We start from the raw sequence: 20,082 nt of genomic DNA on the forward strand, positions 1-20,082 counted from the left end.
CATCTGGATAGCCCTCGCTGGCTTTGATCGCAAGGAGGGCTTGCGCATTCGCACTGCGGACTGTGCATATGCATGGTCCTCCGATAATTGCTCTGGCTGCGAATTCGCAGCCCAGCAAATGGGGCTGAATTAGCCCCTCAGTCACAGACAATATACAAGTATAAGATTAATTTCATCAAAAAAAGATGCAAACTGTACCTGCACACGTAATGCTATGTTAGTGTTGTATGCAGATACAGACGTATGCAAAATGGACAGAATATAGATATGCTGCTCATCATTTTAATCAACAGAAGCTGATTGTGCGTCCTATCTATTAAAAAAACTAGTCACATTTTAATGGACACAATGGCAAAAGATTCCCGGTGCCATAGAGTCACATTATGTATACCGAGAATTGTATCACATGGAGGATAGATGTATGTGGACACATCTGTAAGTATATACATTACTTAGCGTGCAGAAATACATAATTATTGCATTACTTTTTCATTACAGTTTGTTACAAAGAAAATAGCGATGATGCTACAATATTTGCAGCACGGACTTGTCACTGTTATCGCCAGGAATATTTCTCACCTTCAGGACTTTACTATCTTGATTGTGATTAACATGAATGAGAAGCGCAGCAATTCATCAATGTCATGGGAGACTCTAAGACCATTTGCATTTTGCCTCTGATTCTCCTTCTGTATAAGTTTGGGGATCCTCCTGTTTCAGACCTTTGTAAACAATTTAATCTCGCTGTGTCCCAGGCATGGAAGAGTAATGGTGTCTGTACACTCCACAATTCTGCCACCTCCGGAGGCTGCTATATACAGTTATATACAGTTATGCTCCAGCTGTTTTCACTTATCTGAGCTTCATGTCAGGGCCGATGCTAGGCTGTTCGGCGCCTCCCTGCAAATTATAAATTTGCGCCCACAAAAAGGGGTGTGGTCTCATAAGGAAGGGGCATAACTACACAACAGTACCCCCAAATCAAATTATGCCACACAATAGTACATGAAGTTCCCATGATTTATATTGCAACAAATAGTAGTGTACCACACAACGCCCACAGAAGTAGTGCCACACAACTCCTACCGTAGTAATACCCCTTACACTTTTGTCCACAGGAGATTGTGGGGAGTGCGGTACTTATACGGGAAATCAGTAAGAGAATAAAGAGCCACGGATACTACTAGAGTCTGATTAACAATACGGGGAGTGGCCCTATTGAAGAGGCACAAACACATATATTTATATATAGCGTGAGACATCAGTGTTGGGAAGTGCTGCCCTACCAAAAAACCTATATATATATCTATATATATAAATAAATATATATATATATATATATATATATATATATATATATATATAGTATGCATTCACATTTAGCACCTGCATTGCTTTAAATGGAATTACTAAAAAGAAAATAAAGTGCTGCCTTTCTTTTTTTCTGGTGGCAGAGCTGCCTACTGCCTACAGGTTCTCTCTCCCCACAGTCTGAGTCCCATATCTTTGTCCCGCCTCCTCCTTTACTGCAGCCTGCGAGCCAGCCATTCACAGAGCTGCAGGCTGCAACTCCACACGCCATTGGACAGTAACCTTCCCAGCAGCACAGCACTGGTCTGTGGCTGTCACTCACAGAAGGTACACGGAGGAGGGGGAGGAGGGAGCTGAGCCACGCTTAGCGCTGTCGGCGATGCTGCCTGACGCTCCAGTTTGACACAGAGCAGGAGCTCGACACTCTACAGCTGACAACAGCAGTATTGCAGAGCGAGGACAGCGCCTCCTTTAGCCGGCGCCCACCTGCTTTGCAGGAACTGCTGAGCGGGTAGCGCCGGCTCTGCTTCACGTATTGGTCTACAACAACCACTTCTCCAGAACAACATCTCAGCGGCCCGATTCAGACCTATTTGCAGCCTAGCAAACAGGTAAACTTCCCCCCCCCCGATTGAATCCCCCCACTAGCAAGCGAAGGGATGTGTATGTTATCACATCCTATCGCATGCGGCTCACCATCAAATGATCTCACCTGCCTTCGCTAAGAAAAGTCAGTGGGAACTGACTTTTCTAGCGCCCGCTATATGCCAAATTCGGGTCTGGCGCTGATGATGTATGGCCACCGCCCCAAGCAGGCATCAACACACCTGCGTCTGTAGGTGCACGACCATCGTTTTTATGGGCACTCCCCCTCTTCCCGCCCCTCCTGGAGAGAACGGCCCGGCGAGTGTGAAACGCACCAACGCCGTTCGCTCTTGGGGTTTGCAGATGCGCATATTCACACAAGCGCAAACCCTAACCACCAGAGTTGGGTCTAAATCGGCACCCAGGTTCTTTAAATGCAGATTGGGACTAGTGGAAAATGTAGTTGGAAGATGGCCACAATCTGCAGCCAACTGTTGTGCCACATGTAGTGTTTAGTTGTAATGTCACCAACTAGGGCAAAAAGAAAACTGATGGCACTTAAACCCTAAAGGTACCCATACACTGCTGCGACGTCTCGCAGCAGTGTTCGGACACCCGATACCCTGCAAGCCGCCAGGACCGTTGTGATGGATCGCATGCGTCCCTGCTTCCTGCCCGCCTCGCCGCCTAGAGGGAGGTCCCAGAACGGGTGGTCGGACGGCCAGCAGGTCCGACCACCTGGTCGGGTCCGATGCGCACGGGACCACACATCGGACCCGACTGCATGTCAGGGAGACGCGATTTGGTCCGATTTAACGGGCCGATTGATCGCAATCGCCCGAAATCGGACCAAATCGCCTCAGTGTATGGGCACCTTAACTATAGCCAAATGAGCCCAAAACATAAATCACCTTGTGTCCTTATTCAGTTGAACAGCCCCCCCCCCCCCAGTGCATGGACAGATGTGTCTACATACATCTAGACTCCTTGCACGTTGAACAGCCATTCTAGTCACGCCATGCCATGGTAGCGGTGAGCGTATATTCGTTTGGCTTTTTCAGATCCGATGCATCTTATTCGAAGCTACTGTTAATTACAATTATATGCAGAATGCTTATATTCTGTGTGTGACCGCAGCTGCATATGAAATGCTATGTTACACTGTTTTTCCAGTAAAACACTGTAACATAGGATTTTGCAGGCAGATACAGCCACAGAATATAGGCATGCTGCATTTCATTGTAATCAGCAGTAGAGGCTTGTGTATCAGTTTGCAAGTTGCACGCAAACACTATTGGCGCTTCCGAATTTTGACGCACACTTACCGATCGTCCGTTAAATATATAAGGCACGGTATCACAAGGGTGGGTATTTAAATTGACCCTCCATGTTGTCATTGCAGAATGAAGTCAATCAACCGTACACCCCCCACCCCCCAAAATCCGATCCCCTATTGATAGTTTGTCAGCTGCATGAATGATATATTAACCCCCCCCCCCCCCCCCCCTCTCGATCCGCTAGTGATATATAGTTGGTCAGCTTGGCCCTTATTCTGGTTGGTGCGGTCGAGCCGCATATGCGGCTCCGACCGCACCAGACGAATCCCCGCCCACCCTACGGATCGCCACGGCCGTCCGTACACGGACGGCTGGCGATCCGCATAAAAATGGTGGAGGCTACGCCTCCACCATGGTGGGAGCTGCCCCCTGCATTCGATGGTCGTCGACCATCGAAGGCAGGTCCGCACGCCGCAGCAGCTCCCGCAAGCTGAGACCACACGGACAATCGTCCGTGTGGTAGCTTGTATGGGGGCTGAAAGCTGACATCCGGCGACGTCAGCTTTCCGCCCCCATGAGTTGCGTCATGCCCTCATTAGCATGCGTACGCCCCGCGTTTGCATGGGAACGCCCATGAAACGCGGGGCGTATACATAGGGAAATGAGGGCATGAAGCCCCTGACTCCCCTATACGCCCCCTTTGCGGCGTAGTAAATTTCTGTGCGGCGAATTCGCCTGCACATGCGCAGATTGACCTCTGCGCATGTGCAGACGGAAAACATCGGCGGTACGGCCGCACGCGGGCCGTACCGCGCGAATCTGAATAAGGGCCCTTAAGAGGTGATGCTGGGAAGTGTCAGTTTGCAGTAAGTTAAATGATGCCAATGTTAGAAATCAGAACATTTCTCCTACCAGTTCCAAAATGTGTCAATTTGGAACTCAGGGTTTTAAATTGCCACTTACCTGGTGTGAGTGACAATGTCTGTCAGTGCTCCACCTTCCAGGAATTCCATTACAACCCACAGCTCATCCCCAACCAGGTAACTATTGTACATGTCAACAACGTTTTCGTGATGGTAATCCCTCATGATCACAACCTGTCAACACAAAAATTAACCCAAATCCTTATTTTCCTCAAATCTGCTTTTAAAAAAAATGTATAAAATTGTGCCAAGCATTACATCATTGGTGTAGCATGTATATGGACATTCTTCAAATACAGCCTGTAACATGGCAGTTAGGAACTTGTGAAGCTTGGAGAAGTGGTATCTATCCCCATAAAGAACACTGGGGCAGATGTATTAAGCCAATAGATAAATCCAAGGGTGATAAAGGGTGATAAACGTCCAGCCAATCAGCTCCTTACTGACTTTTTTTCAAACACAACCTGTAACATGTCAGTTGGGATGTGATTGGCTGGACGTTTATCTCTCCTTATCACCCTTGCATTTATCTCTTATTAAGGCTTAATACATCTGCCCCTTGTCCCTTATTCAGATCGCTTCGCTCAGACGCGAATTCGGGCAGCATACCAATGTTGTGCGAATACGCATGCGCAGAACCATTTCTGCACGTTTGTATGCAGGGAACGTGCGAAATGGCCAAGAAGTCAGTTTGCCGAGTGCTTGGTTCTGGCCTTCCGAGTCGGGGATGGAGAGGGGCGTTGTGGACTGATTAGAGTCATTACCACATGCGCACACCCTGCGTTTCAAGGGCGTTCCCATGAAAAGACTGGGTGTGGGTATGGAAATGCGGTCGTGACGTGTGTGCGAGGGGCGGACAGCTGCCCGCCCATATCCCTACTCATATGTACAAGTGGTCTAGACCATTCATGCATGGGCGAGCGCTTTCCACATCATTCGATGGTCGGCGACCATCGAATGATGAAGGAGGTTCCCACAGGCATGTGAATGGATGTTCACATAAAACACCCGTTAACATGCCGATCGGCTGAATTCGGCATGCGAATGGGCGGCGTGGGCGATCCTTTACTAGGCAGGGTTTGGTACTTTCGCTTCGGCCCGTGCACGCGTCCGAGCGAACCAATCTGAATAAGGGTCCTTGCATGCAAGGTCATAATGCTCCAGCCAATCAGCTTCTAACTGTCAATTTACATATTGGAGCTGATTGGCTGGTGCATTATGACCTTGGACACAACGTTCTTTATTGGGATAGATACTTCTCCACTGAAGTTTTAGTAAATCTATGCCATAGAGCAGGGGTGGGCAATAAGCGGCCCTCCAGCTGTTGATGAACTACACATCCCAGCATGCCTTGCATCAGTTGGGATGTGTAGTTCCTCAACAGCTGGAGGGCTGCGTATTGCCCACCCCTACCATAGAGCAAACAGAAACAGAAGAGCAAATCAATTCATAAAAAAACTAACTAAAGATAAAAACTGATAAAATCAAATGCCTAGCACTCGTTAAACAAATGTGGATTCATTTTATACATCAATCCTTCCTGATTTACAAACGAGGATTAAAGTAGAGGGTGAGGGTCCCTCCCAACGTAAGAATTCTGACAGTCATATTGGCATTGGCAGGACCATGTGCACAATAGCGGCTGGGCATCTGAACGGCCATGGTTTACTCAACCACCCCCGTTACCAACCCACAAATGATTGTCTACCCGTCACTCACTCTGCAAATAACCCCTTGTTGCAGTGTACACAGTTGAGAAGTGAACCAGTGAAGAAGTCTCTCTCTCTCTCTCTCTATATATATATATATGGCTAACTATTCCTCACCTCTATGAGTTAAGTACCGCCACTGACCACTAGAGGCCACTCAACAACTGAAATGACTCCTTTGAAAGTAAAACCTGTCACAGCTCAAAGTGATAGTACATTGCAGAAGCCATCATTTTGACGGGCTTTTAACTACCAATAATACTCGATAAAATGATGGGTACAATGTGGTTGCTATGGGCAATTTCTCTACTGGTCTAGTTCTTCATGCTTTACACAGGGGTATATGTATGAAGCAGCAATAAGGGAGGAGAAGTAATAAAGTGCCTGGTACATTTTCACCGGCCAATCAGCTCCTGACCCTGTCCCTTTTGAAACCCAGCCTGTAATTTAACAGTCAGGAGCTGATTGGCCGGTGATAAAGTACCAGGCACTTTATCACTTCTCCTCTCTTATCACTGCTTCATACATCTACCCCTCAGTCTGTAACACAGCAATTAGGAGCTGATTGGATGCCACTTTATTTCTCTCCATTTTATCACTCTTCAAGGCTTAGTATGTCTCCCCCGTATATTGTTCCCTAAACGCCTCATACCTCATTAAAGAGCAGCTCCCTTCTCTGCTGTTTCCGGAGATCCATTTTCTTCACGGCTACTTGCTTTCCCGTGTGCTTCTCCGTTGCTATACAAACGATGCCAGTTGAGCCCTCCCCAATTTTGATGAAGTCATCCAGATATTCCCTGGGGTCTCCAGGGCTGACTACCAGCTGCAGGGCTGCCCGGAACTGTTCATGGGAGACCCTAGATGGCTGCTGATCTGAGGATGATCCCCAGCTGGGAGGGGGATAAATACTGGACGACGTACTTGGAGAGCTGGGGTAAGAGGATGTGGACATGAAATGGGGGCTGCCATGGAGGGGTGGTTGATGGTATGGAGATGGCTTATGGTAAACCGACGGGTACTGGTAACTACTTGAGGGGTAACTGGATTTATTTTGAGACTGAGGTAGCTTTGTAGGACCTCGAGGATATGTATCAGACCCCGTGAGTGGGGGGCTCAGGATAACCTGCGCTCGATCGTAGTCTGCCTGAAAAACAAGCACAGAAATGCAATAATATATTATTTGTATTATATAAAGATATCAACAAGCCAAGTACCTGTAGTCAGTGAAATCTTCGAATTAAGCTACGATGAAAAAAAAGAAATCAAGTAAGAAATCAGGGGCACTTATTGAGATTTTATTATTATTGCGCCATCACATTTTCCTATCAGATAATCCATGCAGATATTGGTGCTCGATAGAAGCCAGTGATCAGGGACAAGTGTTATAGTGCCAGGGCACTGGGGCACCGTATGCAAGGCGAAATGCGTTGGTGGAGAGGGAATCTACAGTCCCATACAATTTGCTGCTAGCATTTGGAGAATCGCCTTTGAGACCGAACCAGCCTTACCTTTGTCCTTCCCTAAAGTTTTGGGGGATTGGTCCTTAGTCCAACCAAACGGACTTCATCACTTGGCCGGGAAGTGCTACCCCATAAATACAACGCCACCCCTACAAGGAATAGGACCCCCCACTTAACGGGTATATCCAAGGACATCCCAGAAGGCATTTTAGGAACGGATCTCATCATTTCTCCATGAAGAAATACGGTACCGTATGGACTGACAATTTATACATTCATTCCCTCCCAGAAGCTTCATTTACCAAAAATACCACACTGCCACCCAATGTTATTATTTACATGTTTATGAATTTTTTATTGAATATACCTATTTTTATTGTGTAATAATAAATTGTTTTAACCCAATTAATATTGGCAACTACCTATTAATCCATTTAGAATCCTACCTACCAGCGCAGTGTACACACCCCATTTGTTTTATTCCATAAGCCAAACCTCATTCTTTAATCATATCTATTAGCATAAGCAGACAAAGGAGGCGTGAGAAGGCGTGTCAGCAACCGCAGGTCAGCACAGGTTTCAAGCACAGTGATAGCTAACCTGGACACTCCAGCTGTTGTTGAACTACACATCCCAGCGTGCCCTGCATCAGTTTTACTATATGGCCGTGCTGAAACTGTAGCAGGGCATGGTGGGATGTTGAGTTCAACAACAGCTGGAGTGTCAAGGTTAGCCATCACTGGCCAAGCAGAATACAGCATGGGAGTAACTATAGTGAGTACAATAGGCGTCATTGTTATGGAGCCCGGAGGTTTAGGGGGACTTGTACTCAGTTAGAAAGTTACACAATAATTTCCCACATTTGCCGGTTAAGCACCTGGGTCCGATCCGTTGCACCGTTGTGTGACATTACATTTCCAGTAAGTTGAGTGGTTATTGGATGTTATAATGGTAATATGACACCTCTTACACATTTGTCGTCTGTTATTTGTTTGTTTGTCCGGTATGCATTCGGACACTGTTGGACAGATTTGGACGAAACCAACACGAGGTGGTTTGATTGGGTTCACAGCCACTAAGACCAAATCCCGACCCCGTGGGGGTTCCGTGGGCCCAAAAACGAGTCCGGTCACTACACGGAGTGGGTCAGGGAAGCAAGATATGGCAAAGTTGCATAACACAGAGGAGGTAGAGGACATGGGTTTTAAGAAAAAAATGTGGTCAGATCTGGGAGCTGGGAGTGTATGCAGACTCCTGGTGGCCCCCCTCCTTTACACAGGGCAGCACAATGTGCCAGATTCCTCTGGAATCATGGTGCCCGTCATGTTCCAGAGACATTATTTTCTTTCTTGTGTGCCAGTAACCCTGTGTCCTGTGGTAGCACACCCCTTATCAGATATATGTCAAGCTGAATCAGATCTATTTAGGAGGGGTCCACCATAAAATTTACCTCAGATATTTTCTGTGCGATTAGTCACCCCCCAAAAAATTCTAAATCCTTATTGAGCATGCACAGTTGCCATTTTGCCTGTGATTTTTTTTTACCATGGCTGCAGCTCCGGTGCAGGGGCCATATGCACTGCACCCATTATAGAAACGCCAATTAACATGGAATATTTTGACCTGGAGGGTACGCTGATATTGCACAGCATGAACACAAGTAAAGCTACTGGAAGTGACATTGCTAGCGTAGATAGGGCCTGATTCAGACGTGATTGCACGGCAGCGAATTCGCTGCACCATACAATCACCGTATGAATAATTAGCTCACCATCCCGCAAGAGTGTAATCCCGCCTTTCACGAGCCTGCGAATGGGTGGAAGATGTCCTGCCCCAATTCACTCATCATCAGATGGTTTCATCACTGTGTGCAGTCTCTGAATAACCCTGCACTTACTACGCGGCTGCGATGAAACCAGGCTGATCGGGGCCACAGCTGACGACACATGCCCTTCCTTAGAACGCTTGGGTACGCCTGCATTTTCCTTGACACTCCCAGAAAATGGCAGGTTGTTGCACAGAAATGGTGGCTTCCCGTCAATCAGCTTGCGAATGGCCAGTGATGAAAAGAAGTAGAAGGATTTAATCGCACGGTGGCCTCGCGCATGTGTACTATGAGCTGTACGATAATTGGTCGCCATACAAATTTGCACAGCAGCGATCAGATCTGAATCAGACCGCTACGATGTGTAATTTGTACGTCTGTGCATAACCAAGTGATTATGTGAAAAAGGGTTCCGATGCAAACAGCTTTCATCCTGCCAAGTTATGTTGGGCTTAATCCGCTACTTCATATGTGAGTAACACCGATTGCTGTGCGGTTAAAGGTGGACTCTCTAGAACAGTGCTGCAGCTTAGTTTGGAAAACCCTACACCGCATGATGTCCCATGAGTATGCAAGGACTGTTGTTGTGTATGGAGTTGCTGGCATTAGGAGTGGCAGCACAAAACCATTGCGTACATCTCCTATGGTGCATGGACTATGCATGTGTAGAGCCTGCCTGATCGCACACAGAGCCCACTAAGCAACAGCATTATTAACAGGCTACTGGCATTTGGGAGCGGAATACCAAAAAGCTGGCCAACATTACCGCAAATGGAGGCGTGTACGTCTTCCGACTCAGATTTCTTGACTTCGTCTGAACCGTTCTGAGTGTGCTTTCAACATGGCAACCATCATAATCTGATGCTGTGTCTTCGGAAGCGCACTCGGGTCGCAGATGCTGGCAGGGCCTGTATGTTCCCAAAGATGCCTACTGTTGCATAAACTTGTTTACAGTAATGATGCAGCGCCCAAAGGTGTTCTGCGACCATCGTTGAATTAGGCCATCTGCCACTTGTGTGTATGGCTGCACAGACCCTTATCTTTCTGTGGCTAGAGCTCTCAGCATCTGTTACTAATCCAAGTTTATGAGTAATTGCACAACATGACGTCTTTTGTTCTGTACGCTGCGTGTAATTGTCAGTGTCTGCTATCCCATATACACAGGGCCACGTCTATTCTACAAGATACAGTACAGAGGATTGTCAGCATCTGGCGTGTAAGATCAGTAGCACTGTGCCAGGGCTCTGCTGCTTCCTGGATGCAAACCCCCATGTCAGACAATTCTTCTCATTGCATAAAGAATTGCACAGTACTACTTACAGTGGTCTCAATGCTACATAGATTTAGGGTAAGGATTAACACTTATAACAAATTCATTTTCAATCCAAACCCAATGTTTGGATTATATATATCCAGACATGGTAGACATATATATATATATATGGTCAACATAGTCAAAAGGTCTACAGGGCAGCACGGATGGTGTAATGGTTAGCATTACTGCCTCACAGTGCTGAGGTCATGGGTTCCATTCCCACCATGGCTGTAACTGTGCAGAGTTTGTATATTCTCCACGTGCTTGCGTGGGCTTCCTCCGGGTACTCCGGTTTCCTCCCACAATCCAAAGATATATCGGTAGGTTATTTGGCTGCTATCAAAAATTAACCCTAGAATGTCTGTGTGTGCGTGTATATGTGTTATGGAAAATAGATTGTAAGCTCCACTAAGGCAGGGACTGATGACCATGTTCAGGTATTCTCTGTACAGCCCTGCGGAATATGTGTGCGATATATAAGAAACTGATAATAAATAAGGGTCGACATAAGCAAACGGTCAACATGGCTATGCCTGACACATGAAATGGTTGACATGACTTTTGGGGGATTTTTTTCATTTTTTGAACTATTTCATACTTTACCATCCACGTGGATTCTGATTGGGAACAGTAACGTGGCCTGAAGCATGACGAGCCAACGCAATAAACTAATTGGGGTCCATGTCCTCAGGTGTCGATATTTGACACCCAAATAAAAAGAAAAAAACGACATGTCAACCATTTTATGTGTCGAATTTAGATTTTTTTATCCATCTTGTGCATGTCGACTTTTTGGTGTCAAAATAATATACCACACAGGTACAGTATTTCACAGGTGTCATTAGTATTACTGCAACCTTCTCTTGTATGGTGTGAGATGTCTGGTTATTACTGCTTCTTCCCAAACTATTACCCAGTGAAACAAAACACCATTTACTAAACATTGTATTACACCACTGAAACTGCTAATGGAAAGTGCAATAATCCTGAGCCCATCTAAATGACTAGCAATATACACTGACAGTGATAAATAGCCTAGAACAGAAGTATCCAGCTGTTGTGTACAGACCATTTGCTAGCATTAACCTCACCCAAACCCAGAGGAGGCTCCATAGGGTGGGCTGCAGCCAGTGGTGTAGCTAGGTGCCACGGCGCCCGGAGCAATGACATGTTTTGCACCTCCCCCCCAATTTGTAGTAGGTAAGGCTCCTGCGCAGTGAAAAGTGGGTGTGGCCCAACATTATACCACACACAGTAATGTCCATTGCACATTTTAGCGAACTTTGTAATACCGATTACACATAAAGCCACATGCCATAATTCCAATTACACATAAGGCCACACATGATGCCCATTGCATACTATATAACCTTGCAGGGCTGGCAATAGAAATCATGGGGCCCCAAACACTGATATCTCTGGGGCCCCCCTCTCCATCAAGCATAGTAGTGGTGTGGAGCAGAGAGGGATTAATAGTGCGGAGTAGGGAGGGAGGGTGTGAGTGATAGTGTGGAGCAGGGAGGAAGGGTGGGAGTGATAGTGCGGAGCAGGGAGGGAGGGTGGGAGGTAGCAGAGCCGGCCTTAGGCATAGGCCAACTAGGCAATTGCCTAGGGCATTTGGAATGCCTAGGGGCATCAGCAGCTTCTGCTGATTAAAATGATATGCAGCATGCCTATATTCTGTGTGTGAGTGAGGCTGTATCTGCATATAAAAAAGTGTATTCATGGAAATCACTGTAACATAGCATTCCGTATGCAGGTACAGCCCCAGTCGCACACAGAATATAGGCATGCTGCATATCATTTTAATCATCAGAAGCTCCTTGTGTGTGCTGGTCATAACATTGCAAATAAGATGAATTTTCAGCAAAAAAGGCACAGAATGGGTGCGCTGGTTCTATTTAAAATATTGCCGGTAGGGACACCAAAATGATGACTGCTATGATGAGGGTTGATGGTGCTGGGAAAGGGGAGCAGGGTCAGAGACAGAACTAGTGGCGGTGCTAGGGGGCAACAGTCAAAATCTTGCCTAGGACGTAATTTAGGCTAGGGCCGGCTCTGGGAGGTAGTAGTGTGGAGCAGGGAGGGAGGGTGGGAGTAGTAGTGTGGAGCAGGGAGGGAGGGTGGGAGTAGTAGTGTGGAGCAGGGAGGGAGGGTGGGAGTAGTAGTGTGGAGCAGGGAGGGAGGGTGGGAGTAGTAGTGTGGAGCAGGGAGGGAGGGTGGGAGTAGTATTGTGGAGCAGGGAGGGAGTACTTATTTTCCCAGCCGCCGGGGAGCCGAGTCCGCCCGAGCCGTTGGCACCCTGTTATTTTCCGGCACCCAGTTCAAAATTCAAATAGGGGAGCCACACCCACTGCCACCAACTACCGTTCCAAACTTACACACTGGCTTCCCACCCCCAGAAGCTTTAGGGGGTAGGCAAGTCTAATACATGAGCATATAGGTCTGTCTTGTGGTCAGCATGGGATGCATTTTGACACACCTCACAACTGTCCCGATTACAGTGGGACAGTTCCGCTATTTGGAGACTGTCCCGCTGTCCCTGTCACGGGTGACATTGTCCTGCAGGCGGGGAGGAGTTGATGCTTCAAATGTTGGGAGGTATGATTTTGCATGTACATAAACATACCGTACTCTGGTCATTGGCCACAGTTACATTTACCATTAAGCCTCCTTAGTGCCAGAGACTGTGAGGTACATTTACTAAAGATTCTAGAAATTAAAAAAGGTGATGTTGCCCATAGCAACCAATCAGATTCTGTCAATCATTTGGTGCAAAAAAACAGAAGAAATGTATAGCAGCACGGCATATAACAGTATGGACTGCAGCCTCTGATTCGCAACTACCACAATAGCAGCCAGAAAACAGTAGAGTATCACCCCATAGAGGAATCCATAGGCCAATCAGAATAGCTGTACTTACTAGCTGCAGGAGAGCCAGCTAATGGGAACAAGCTATTACTGACCTTTACACATGAGAGCACAGGAGGTGACATTTTCTGCACAGTGACAGTTTATCGTGTCATTTGCACAGGAACGGAACAGTGATGCTGGATCTTTCCTATCAGACCTGTGGGTGCAATGGTGGGCGCATCAGGATATAACATCAGCCCCAGCTAATGGCTGCAGGGAGTCAGCACGGGGGATGGTACAAAAATCCTCTGCAACAGATTGTGGCTTTAGGGCGAGCTAGGCACCAAAGTGGGTCTCCCGGTATTCACTTTACCAGTGGGAATGTAAAGATTAGGGCCCTTATTCTGGTTCACTCGCAAAGGCAAATTCCTTCTCAAATGGACAAAACCATGTGCACTGCAGGTGGGGCAGATGTAACATGTGCAGAGAGAATTAGATTTGGGTGGGATTGGTAGTGAGATCTATATTGCAGTGTAAAAATACAGCAGTCAGTATTTTCCCTGCACAGAAACAAAATAACTCACCCAAATCTAATTCTCGACACATGTTGCACCTGCCCCCCCCCCCCTGCAGTGCACATGGTTTTGTCCATTTGAGAAGGAATTTGCTTTTGCGAGTGAACCAGAATAAGGGCCAAAATCTTTCAGCCCAGGATTATACCCCAGCACACTGCAGCTCTTAACCGGTATATTGCCGATTTTTTAGCCTGTTAAAACGGTTGCAGTGTGAAAGCACAAGTCTGCATTTACAAATAACCGGTATTTGCAAACAGGTAAAAAGCAGAGTCCTACACGGTTCAGAGACATTTTTTATGCAGTGTGAACGGCTCTGAACCGGTATACAGTGCATATGTAATGAGCCGCTCATTACATATGCAATGCACTCTCATAGCTACTGTTTGTCCTGCTTTTACACTGCAAACCTGTTTGAGACCTGGTATTTATGTGCAGTGTGAAAGGGATTTAAAACGGTAATTTACTGTTTTAAATACCGTTTCAAAATACCGGGTCTCAAACGTTAAAGCCCTGTACATACAGGGCAATATATCGCTGAGCGATATAACGCTCATGCTGAGCGATATATCGCCCGGTGTCCCGTTGGCATCAGCGACCATAGATGGTCGCTGATGAAAATGAAAATGAGCAGGGCAGAAAACGGGAGCTGTGCACACTCCCATCGCTGGCAATATGGGCGCTTAGCGACCATATTTCCAGCGATATTTGCAATAATCGCCCCCGTGTGTACGCACCATTAGGCAATGTGAAAGCAGCTTTAGTAGCACCAGGCTGGAGAGGGATGGACTCTGCCCCCCCTCCCCCACCGTGTGCACAAGAAGAAATAGTACTCCACCTGCAACTGAGTGTTATGTTAATTGTGTCAAGAGTCCAAGCAAATTTATATTCAAGATTAATGGATCAACATGCATTGGTTAAAAAGATTAAACGGAATGTAATACTCTCTGCCAGCCTATGGAATACTCCCTGCCAGCCTATAGAGTACTCCCTGCCAGCCTATGGAGTACTCCCTGCCAGCCTATAGAATACTCCCTGCCAGGCTATAGAATACTCCCTGCCAGCCCATGGAATACTCCCTGCCAGCCTATAGAGTACTCCCTGTCAGCCTATGGAGTACTCCCTGCCAGCCTATAGAATACTCCCTGCCAGGCTATAGAATACTCCCTGCCAGCCTATGGAGTACTCCCTGCCAGCCTATAGAATACTCCCTGCTAGGCTATAGAATACTCCCTGCCAGCCTATGGAATACTCCCTGCAAGCCTATAGAATACTCCCTGCCAGGCTATAGAATACTCCCTGCTAGGCTATAGAATACTCCCTGCCAGCCTATGGAATACTCCCTGCAAGCCTATAGAGTACTCCCTGTCAGCCTATGGAGTACTCCCTGCCAGCCTATAGAATACTCCCTGCCAGGCTATAGAATACTCCCTGCCAGCCTATGGAATACTCCCTGCAAGCCTATAGAGTACTCCCTGTAAGCCTATGGAGTACTCCCTGCCAGCCTATAGAATACTCCCTGCCAGCCCATAGAATACTCCCTGCCAGCCTATGGAATACTCCCTGCCAGTCTGTAGAATACTCCCTGCCAGCCTATGGAATACTCCCTGCCAGCCTGTAGAATACTCCCTGCCAGCCTATGGAATACTCCCTGCCAGCCTGTAGAATACTCCCTGCCAGCCTGTAGAATACTCCCTGCCAGCCTGTAGAATACTCCCTGCCAGCCTGTAGAATACTCCCTGCCAGCCTATGGAATACTCCCTGCCAGCCTATGGAATACTCCCTGTTAGCCTATGGAATACTCCCTGCCAGCCTGTAGAATACTCCCTGCCAGCCTATGGAATACTCCCTGCCAGCCTGTAGAATACTCCCTGCCAGCCTGTAGAATACTCCCTGCCAGCCTGTAGAATACTCCCTATCAGCCTATAACAACAAGCAGCAAAGCCCGATAATCTGTGGGTATCCCCGCTACCTCTCATTGATGTGTCACAGTCCATTAGCAGCTACTACTGAGCCAATGCTACCTCCTGATAGATACAAATCCTACTTTAATCTTGCAGGAGGCCTATTAACTGTTGACTTCCTTTGTTCTACAGACAATAGATACCACTGTAACAGGCTTTTCCTGGCTGCCCTGTATTTAACCCCGCGCCCCGTGTCAGCTCTGTGCCAACTAACCTGCAGCTTTGATCCAAAGCTGCAGGGTGGTACCAAAGATGTACGTGGCAGATGGGGCAAACAGGTTTTCAACAATTAACATACTGTAAATATAACATTGCCCTATTAATTAACTTATATATATATTGGCCACTTAACCCTTTAAGTGCCAACACTGCGGTGAGAGATCCTCCAAATACTGTATCCGCTAAGAATGCCAGCATCGCTCACAGCGACTGTTGTTTTAGTATAATGAAATACAGATACAGCCAAGTCAATTCATTGAAGATGATTTAAATATTGCACCCCAAAATATTTTGAGGATCCCTCACAGCAACGTTGGCATTGAAAGGGTTACTATTGGCTACGTATTAATAGGATATTGTCCACATCACTGAAATGCCGTTTTTGATTAGTTATTATTAATTTGCCCCAATAATAAAATAATTCTGTCCCCATAAATATATTTAGTAACAGCGTTGACCCCTTAATTAAGTATTGATTGGGGACACACTGAGTGATGATCTACATTGGTTCAATAATATCAAGGCTCACTCCAGGTACAGTCTGTTCAGCGTGGATCGCTATTTAGAACATTAGCAAATCGAGCATTTATCGAGCGACTGCACGTGCTCAGTGATTGCATCCCATGTGCATGGGCTTAAATAGTGACTGAAAATGCGACTGCTTCGCAATCCAGCCGCTGTTTGACTGACAGAAAGCCGGCGTCTGGCGGCGGAAGTGTGCTGTGAATTCACTGATTAGAGATCCATGCTGAATTAGACCCTAGATCAGGCCTGGCCAATCTGTGGCTCTCCAGTTGTTTTGAAACTACATGTCCCAGCATGCATTGCCACTGATTTGCTAAAACTGTAGCATGATGCTGGGATGTGTAGTTTCACATCAGCTGCGGATCCACCGGTTGGCCAGATTTGCCCCAGATGCTCTACCTCGGTACACCAATGCAGAATTATCCCAGAACCACAGAAGAAAGATGGTTACCTCCTGGAGGTCATGCAGAACATACAGTATATTATTATATATCAAGTCCCGTGCACCCAAAATTTGCAGTAATCACCTTTCTTCTCTTCTTTAGTAATTTAGTGACACATCAGTGGGGTATTTAGAATGGGTGCAATGTGTGCGGCGCAGACGGCCCCTAAGTTTTTTTACTTACTTACTTTATCCTATTGTATTTCGTTCGTCCACCCACCTATTTTTAGTATGTTAACTCTTATGAGCAGGGCCCTCCTTCCTCACGTACTCACCCTACCTCATTACCTCACCTGTGCTCCTGTCCTGTTCTTCCCTTCCTCTACTTCATCTTCAGTCTCCTTGACAATTTTGACACCTACTTCTGAACTGATGCTGATTTTAGTTCTACCAGCTATACCCCTATTCATACTGTATCTTTCAACACACCCTGTACGTTACCTTGTAATTTTTTTTTTTTTGTTTGCTATGTACGGCGCTGCGGACACTTTGCGGCGCCTTATAAATAAACGTACTACTACTACTTACCCCTCCAGAGTCCTGCAAAAAAGGCAGCAGCGCTGCTGAAATTGCCCCAAAAAATGACTGTGGCGGCCTTTTTTCTGAGTTCTGTGCAAGTGGAATAGAGTCTGGGCTCTCTAGTGCAGAGAGAGGAGGCGGCCCGAACAGAGGAGGCTGCACACGGGCCTCCTCCTCCTTAAAGCACTGACACGGTAATACATACTGCATGTGTGCCTTTACAATGTTCTGGTCTTGCCATCTATATCCCTGTTGGGTATGGATCATTGGATAGGTCGACACCAATAGGTCGAAATGCACGAAGGTCGACATGACTGAAGGTCAACATGTGGTTAGGTCGACAGGGTCATTAGGTCGACAAAAGCATTAGGTCAACATGGGGAAGATCTACAGACAAAAGGTGGACATTTTTTTTTTTTTTTTATTAAGCCTAATGCTTGTGTCAACCTAATGACCCTGACAACCTAACCCCATGTTGACCTTCAGTCATGTCGACCTTCATGCAAGTCAACCTAATGCTTGTGGACATAGTGACTGTATCCCCCGGCATTTTTCCATCCACTTGCACCAAATCGCTGTCTACTTTGGCTTTCCACACATGCAGAAATTGACACAAAATAATAAATACAGCAGTTGTAAAGGTACACGGCCGTGTGGTTGACACTTTAAGGTCAACATACATTGGGTCGACCACTAAAGGTCGGTACAGAAAATAGGTTGACAGTGTCTAGGTCCACAGTCAAAAGGTTGACATGGGGTTTTTCACATTTTTTTCAGCCGACATGTGCCGACAGTCGGCATTTCATGCCCTACCACCCACTAGGATGTGGAGGGAGAATATAATAGTGTGCCGAGCATAGTGAAGGGACGCGGTGCACCGATATGGTGTCCATGCCAACTAAGTCGACATTGGAGACAAAAAAAGTTAAAAACCCCATGTCGACCTTTTGACTATCGACTTAGACACTGTCGACCTAATGCTTGTTTCGACCGTCCAACCCTGTCGACCTTGAGCATGCCGACCTATTTCCGGTGTCGACATAAGATGTGACAACCTTTAGTGGTCGACATATATGTCGACCTTTGTGTGGTCAACCCTATGACCCATTTTAAAGATCTGGATCTATTTGTTTCTAGAAATGTTCAGTACTAAACAACTTTGTTTATGCATTTAATTTTTGCAACTTTCCTTAATTGAAGAGGACCGTCTAGATTTATTTTTGAAGTGGGTTCAAATTCAGTAAACATGACATGGTGTCATTCCCGTGTCCATTCGGTTTTGTGGGCAATGCCCTTAGATGTGCAGGCTCAGCAGCGGTGTCCTCAGAAATTACTTTCAGATGTTTACAATTCTGCACCTTCAGTGTGTGTGATGTTACATATGATAACACAATTGTTCATGGAGGTCAAACAATTTGTCTTTACAAAACCAATGCGACTATGGCCCTTATTCTAGTTGAATCGGACGGACGCGTATTTTCGGACAGGAACCGAGTCTTCTTAGCCCCGCCTTCCGTAGGGATCGCTCACACCGTCCGAATGCGGTAAGACGCCGGCCGAACGGACCGCGAGTGGATTTTTCATGTGAACACCTCCTCCATCTGTGGGAACCTCCCCCATCATTCGATGGTCGCCGACCATCGAATGCTGGACCGAGTGGTCAGACAGCACAGAGTGTTCCAGACCACTCGGGCATTTCTCCGTGCAAAAGCAGGAATATGGGCGGGCAGCTGGCATCCGGCTATGTCATATGTCCGCCCCCACACGTTCGTCACGGCTGGATTACCATACGTATGCCCAGCATTTTCATGGGAACGCCGATGAAACGCGGGGCGTACGCATATGGTAATGAGCAAAATCAGCCCTTCACACCCCTCTCCACCCCCTGCTTGGATGGCTCCGTACGATCAATTTCTGCACGGATATCACGCAGTGTTCGGACGTGTGAGGCGTTCGCACATGCGCAGATACGCCTCCGCACATGCGCAAACACCAAACATCGGCCGTCCGACCGCACTCAGAGCCATCCGACTCAATCAGAATAAGGGCCTATGTTCCTGGCTCCATTGTAGACAAATCTGCAAAATTGGGTGAATATTTCAATTCATGTGCACATAATTGAATAAAGGAGTCACAGAAATGCAGAATTATTTAAAAGAATTATAAAAACAACAGGATTGGCTGTAAGGTCGGAGGTTGTGAGAAAGGTAGCCGGATTCTCTCCACGGAATCTGAAATTAATGTCATTGATTTTTGCAATGATTGCAATATGTGTAAAAAAAAGTAGCTTAATAATAATAATAATAATAATGAACACATTGGTGTTATGTATAGGCAGTGTTTAACCCATTGAGTGCCAACATCCCATTGAGTGACAACATCTCTGTGAGATATATATCCGCTAAAAATGCCAGCGCCGCTCACATTTGTTATATAAATTCAAACAAAAAAATGTGGTGGAAAAAAAAAGATGATATTTTCTATAGACGGTAAACATTACCGGTCATCATTATGAATAAAAATGTTTGCTTGCCAATTTTCACACCTATATTTGATAAATTCACTTGGTACTCAAAGGCCCCC

General features: G+C 46.5%; 1 protein-coding gene across 2 annotated transcripts in view; it reads right to left on the minus strand.

The window, feature by feature from the left end:
• Positions 1 to 20,082, minus strand: part of PAK5 (p21 (RAC1) activated kinase 5) — a 129,687-nt gene that overhangs the window by 9,676 nt on the left and 99,929 nt on the right. For both annotated transcript variants that reach the window (XM_083175645.1, XM_083175644.1), the window contains 2 exons: positions 6,458 to 6,949; positions 4,137 to 4,270 (listed from right to left, as the gene is read on the minus strand). In XM_083175645.1, the coding sequence (XP_083031771.1) occupies positions 4,137 to 4,270; positions 6,458 to 6,949 (626 nt within the window). The remainder of the gene's footprint in view (positions 1 to 4,136; positions 4,271 to 6,457; positions 6,950 to 20,082) is intronic.

Source organism: Crinia signifera, chromosome 3, assembly GCF_055691185.1.
Source record: "Crinia signifera chromosome 3, ASM5569118v1, whole genome shotgun sequence".
In the NCBI taxonomy this organism is placed as follows: Eukaryota; Metazoa; Chordata; class Amphibia; order Anura; family Myobatrachidae; genus Crinia; species Crinia signifera.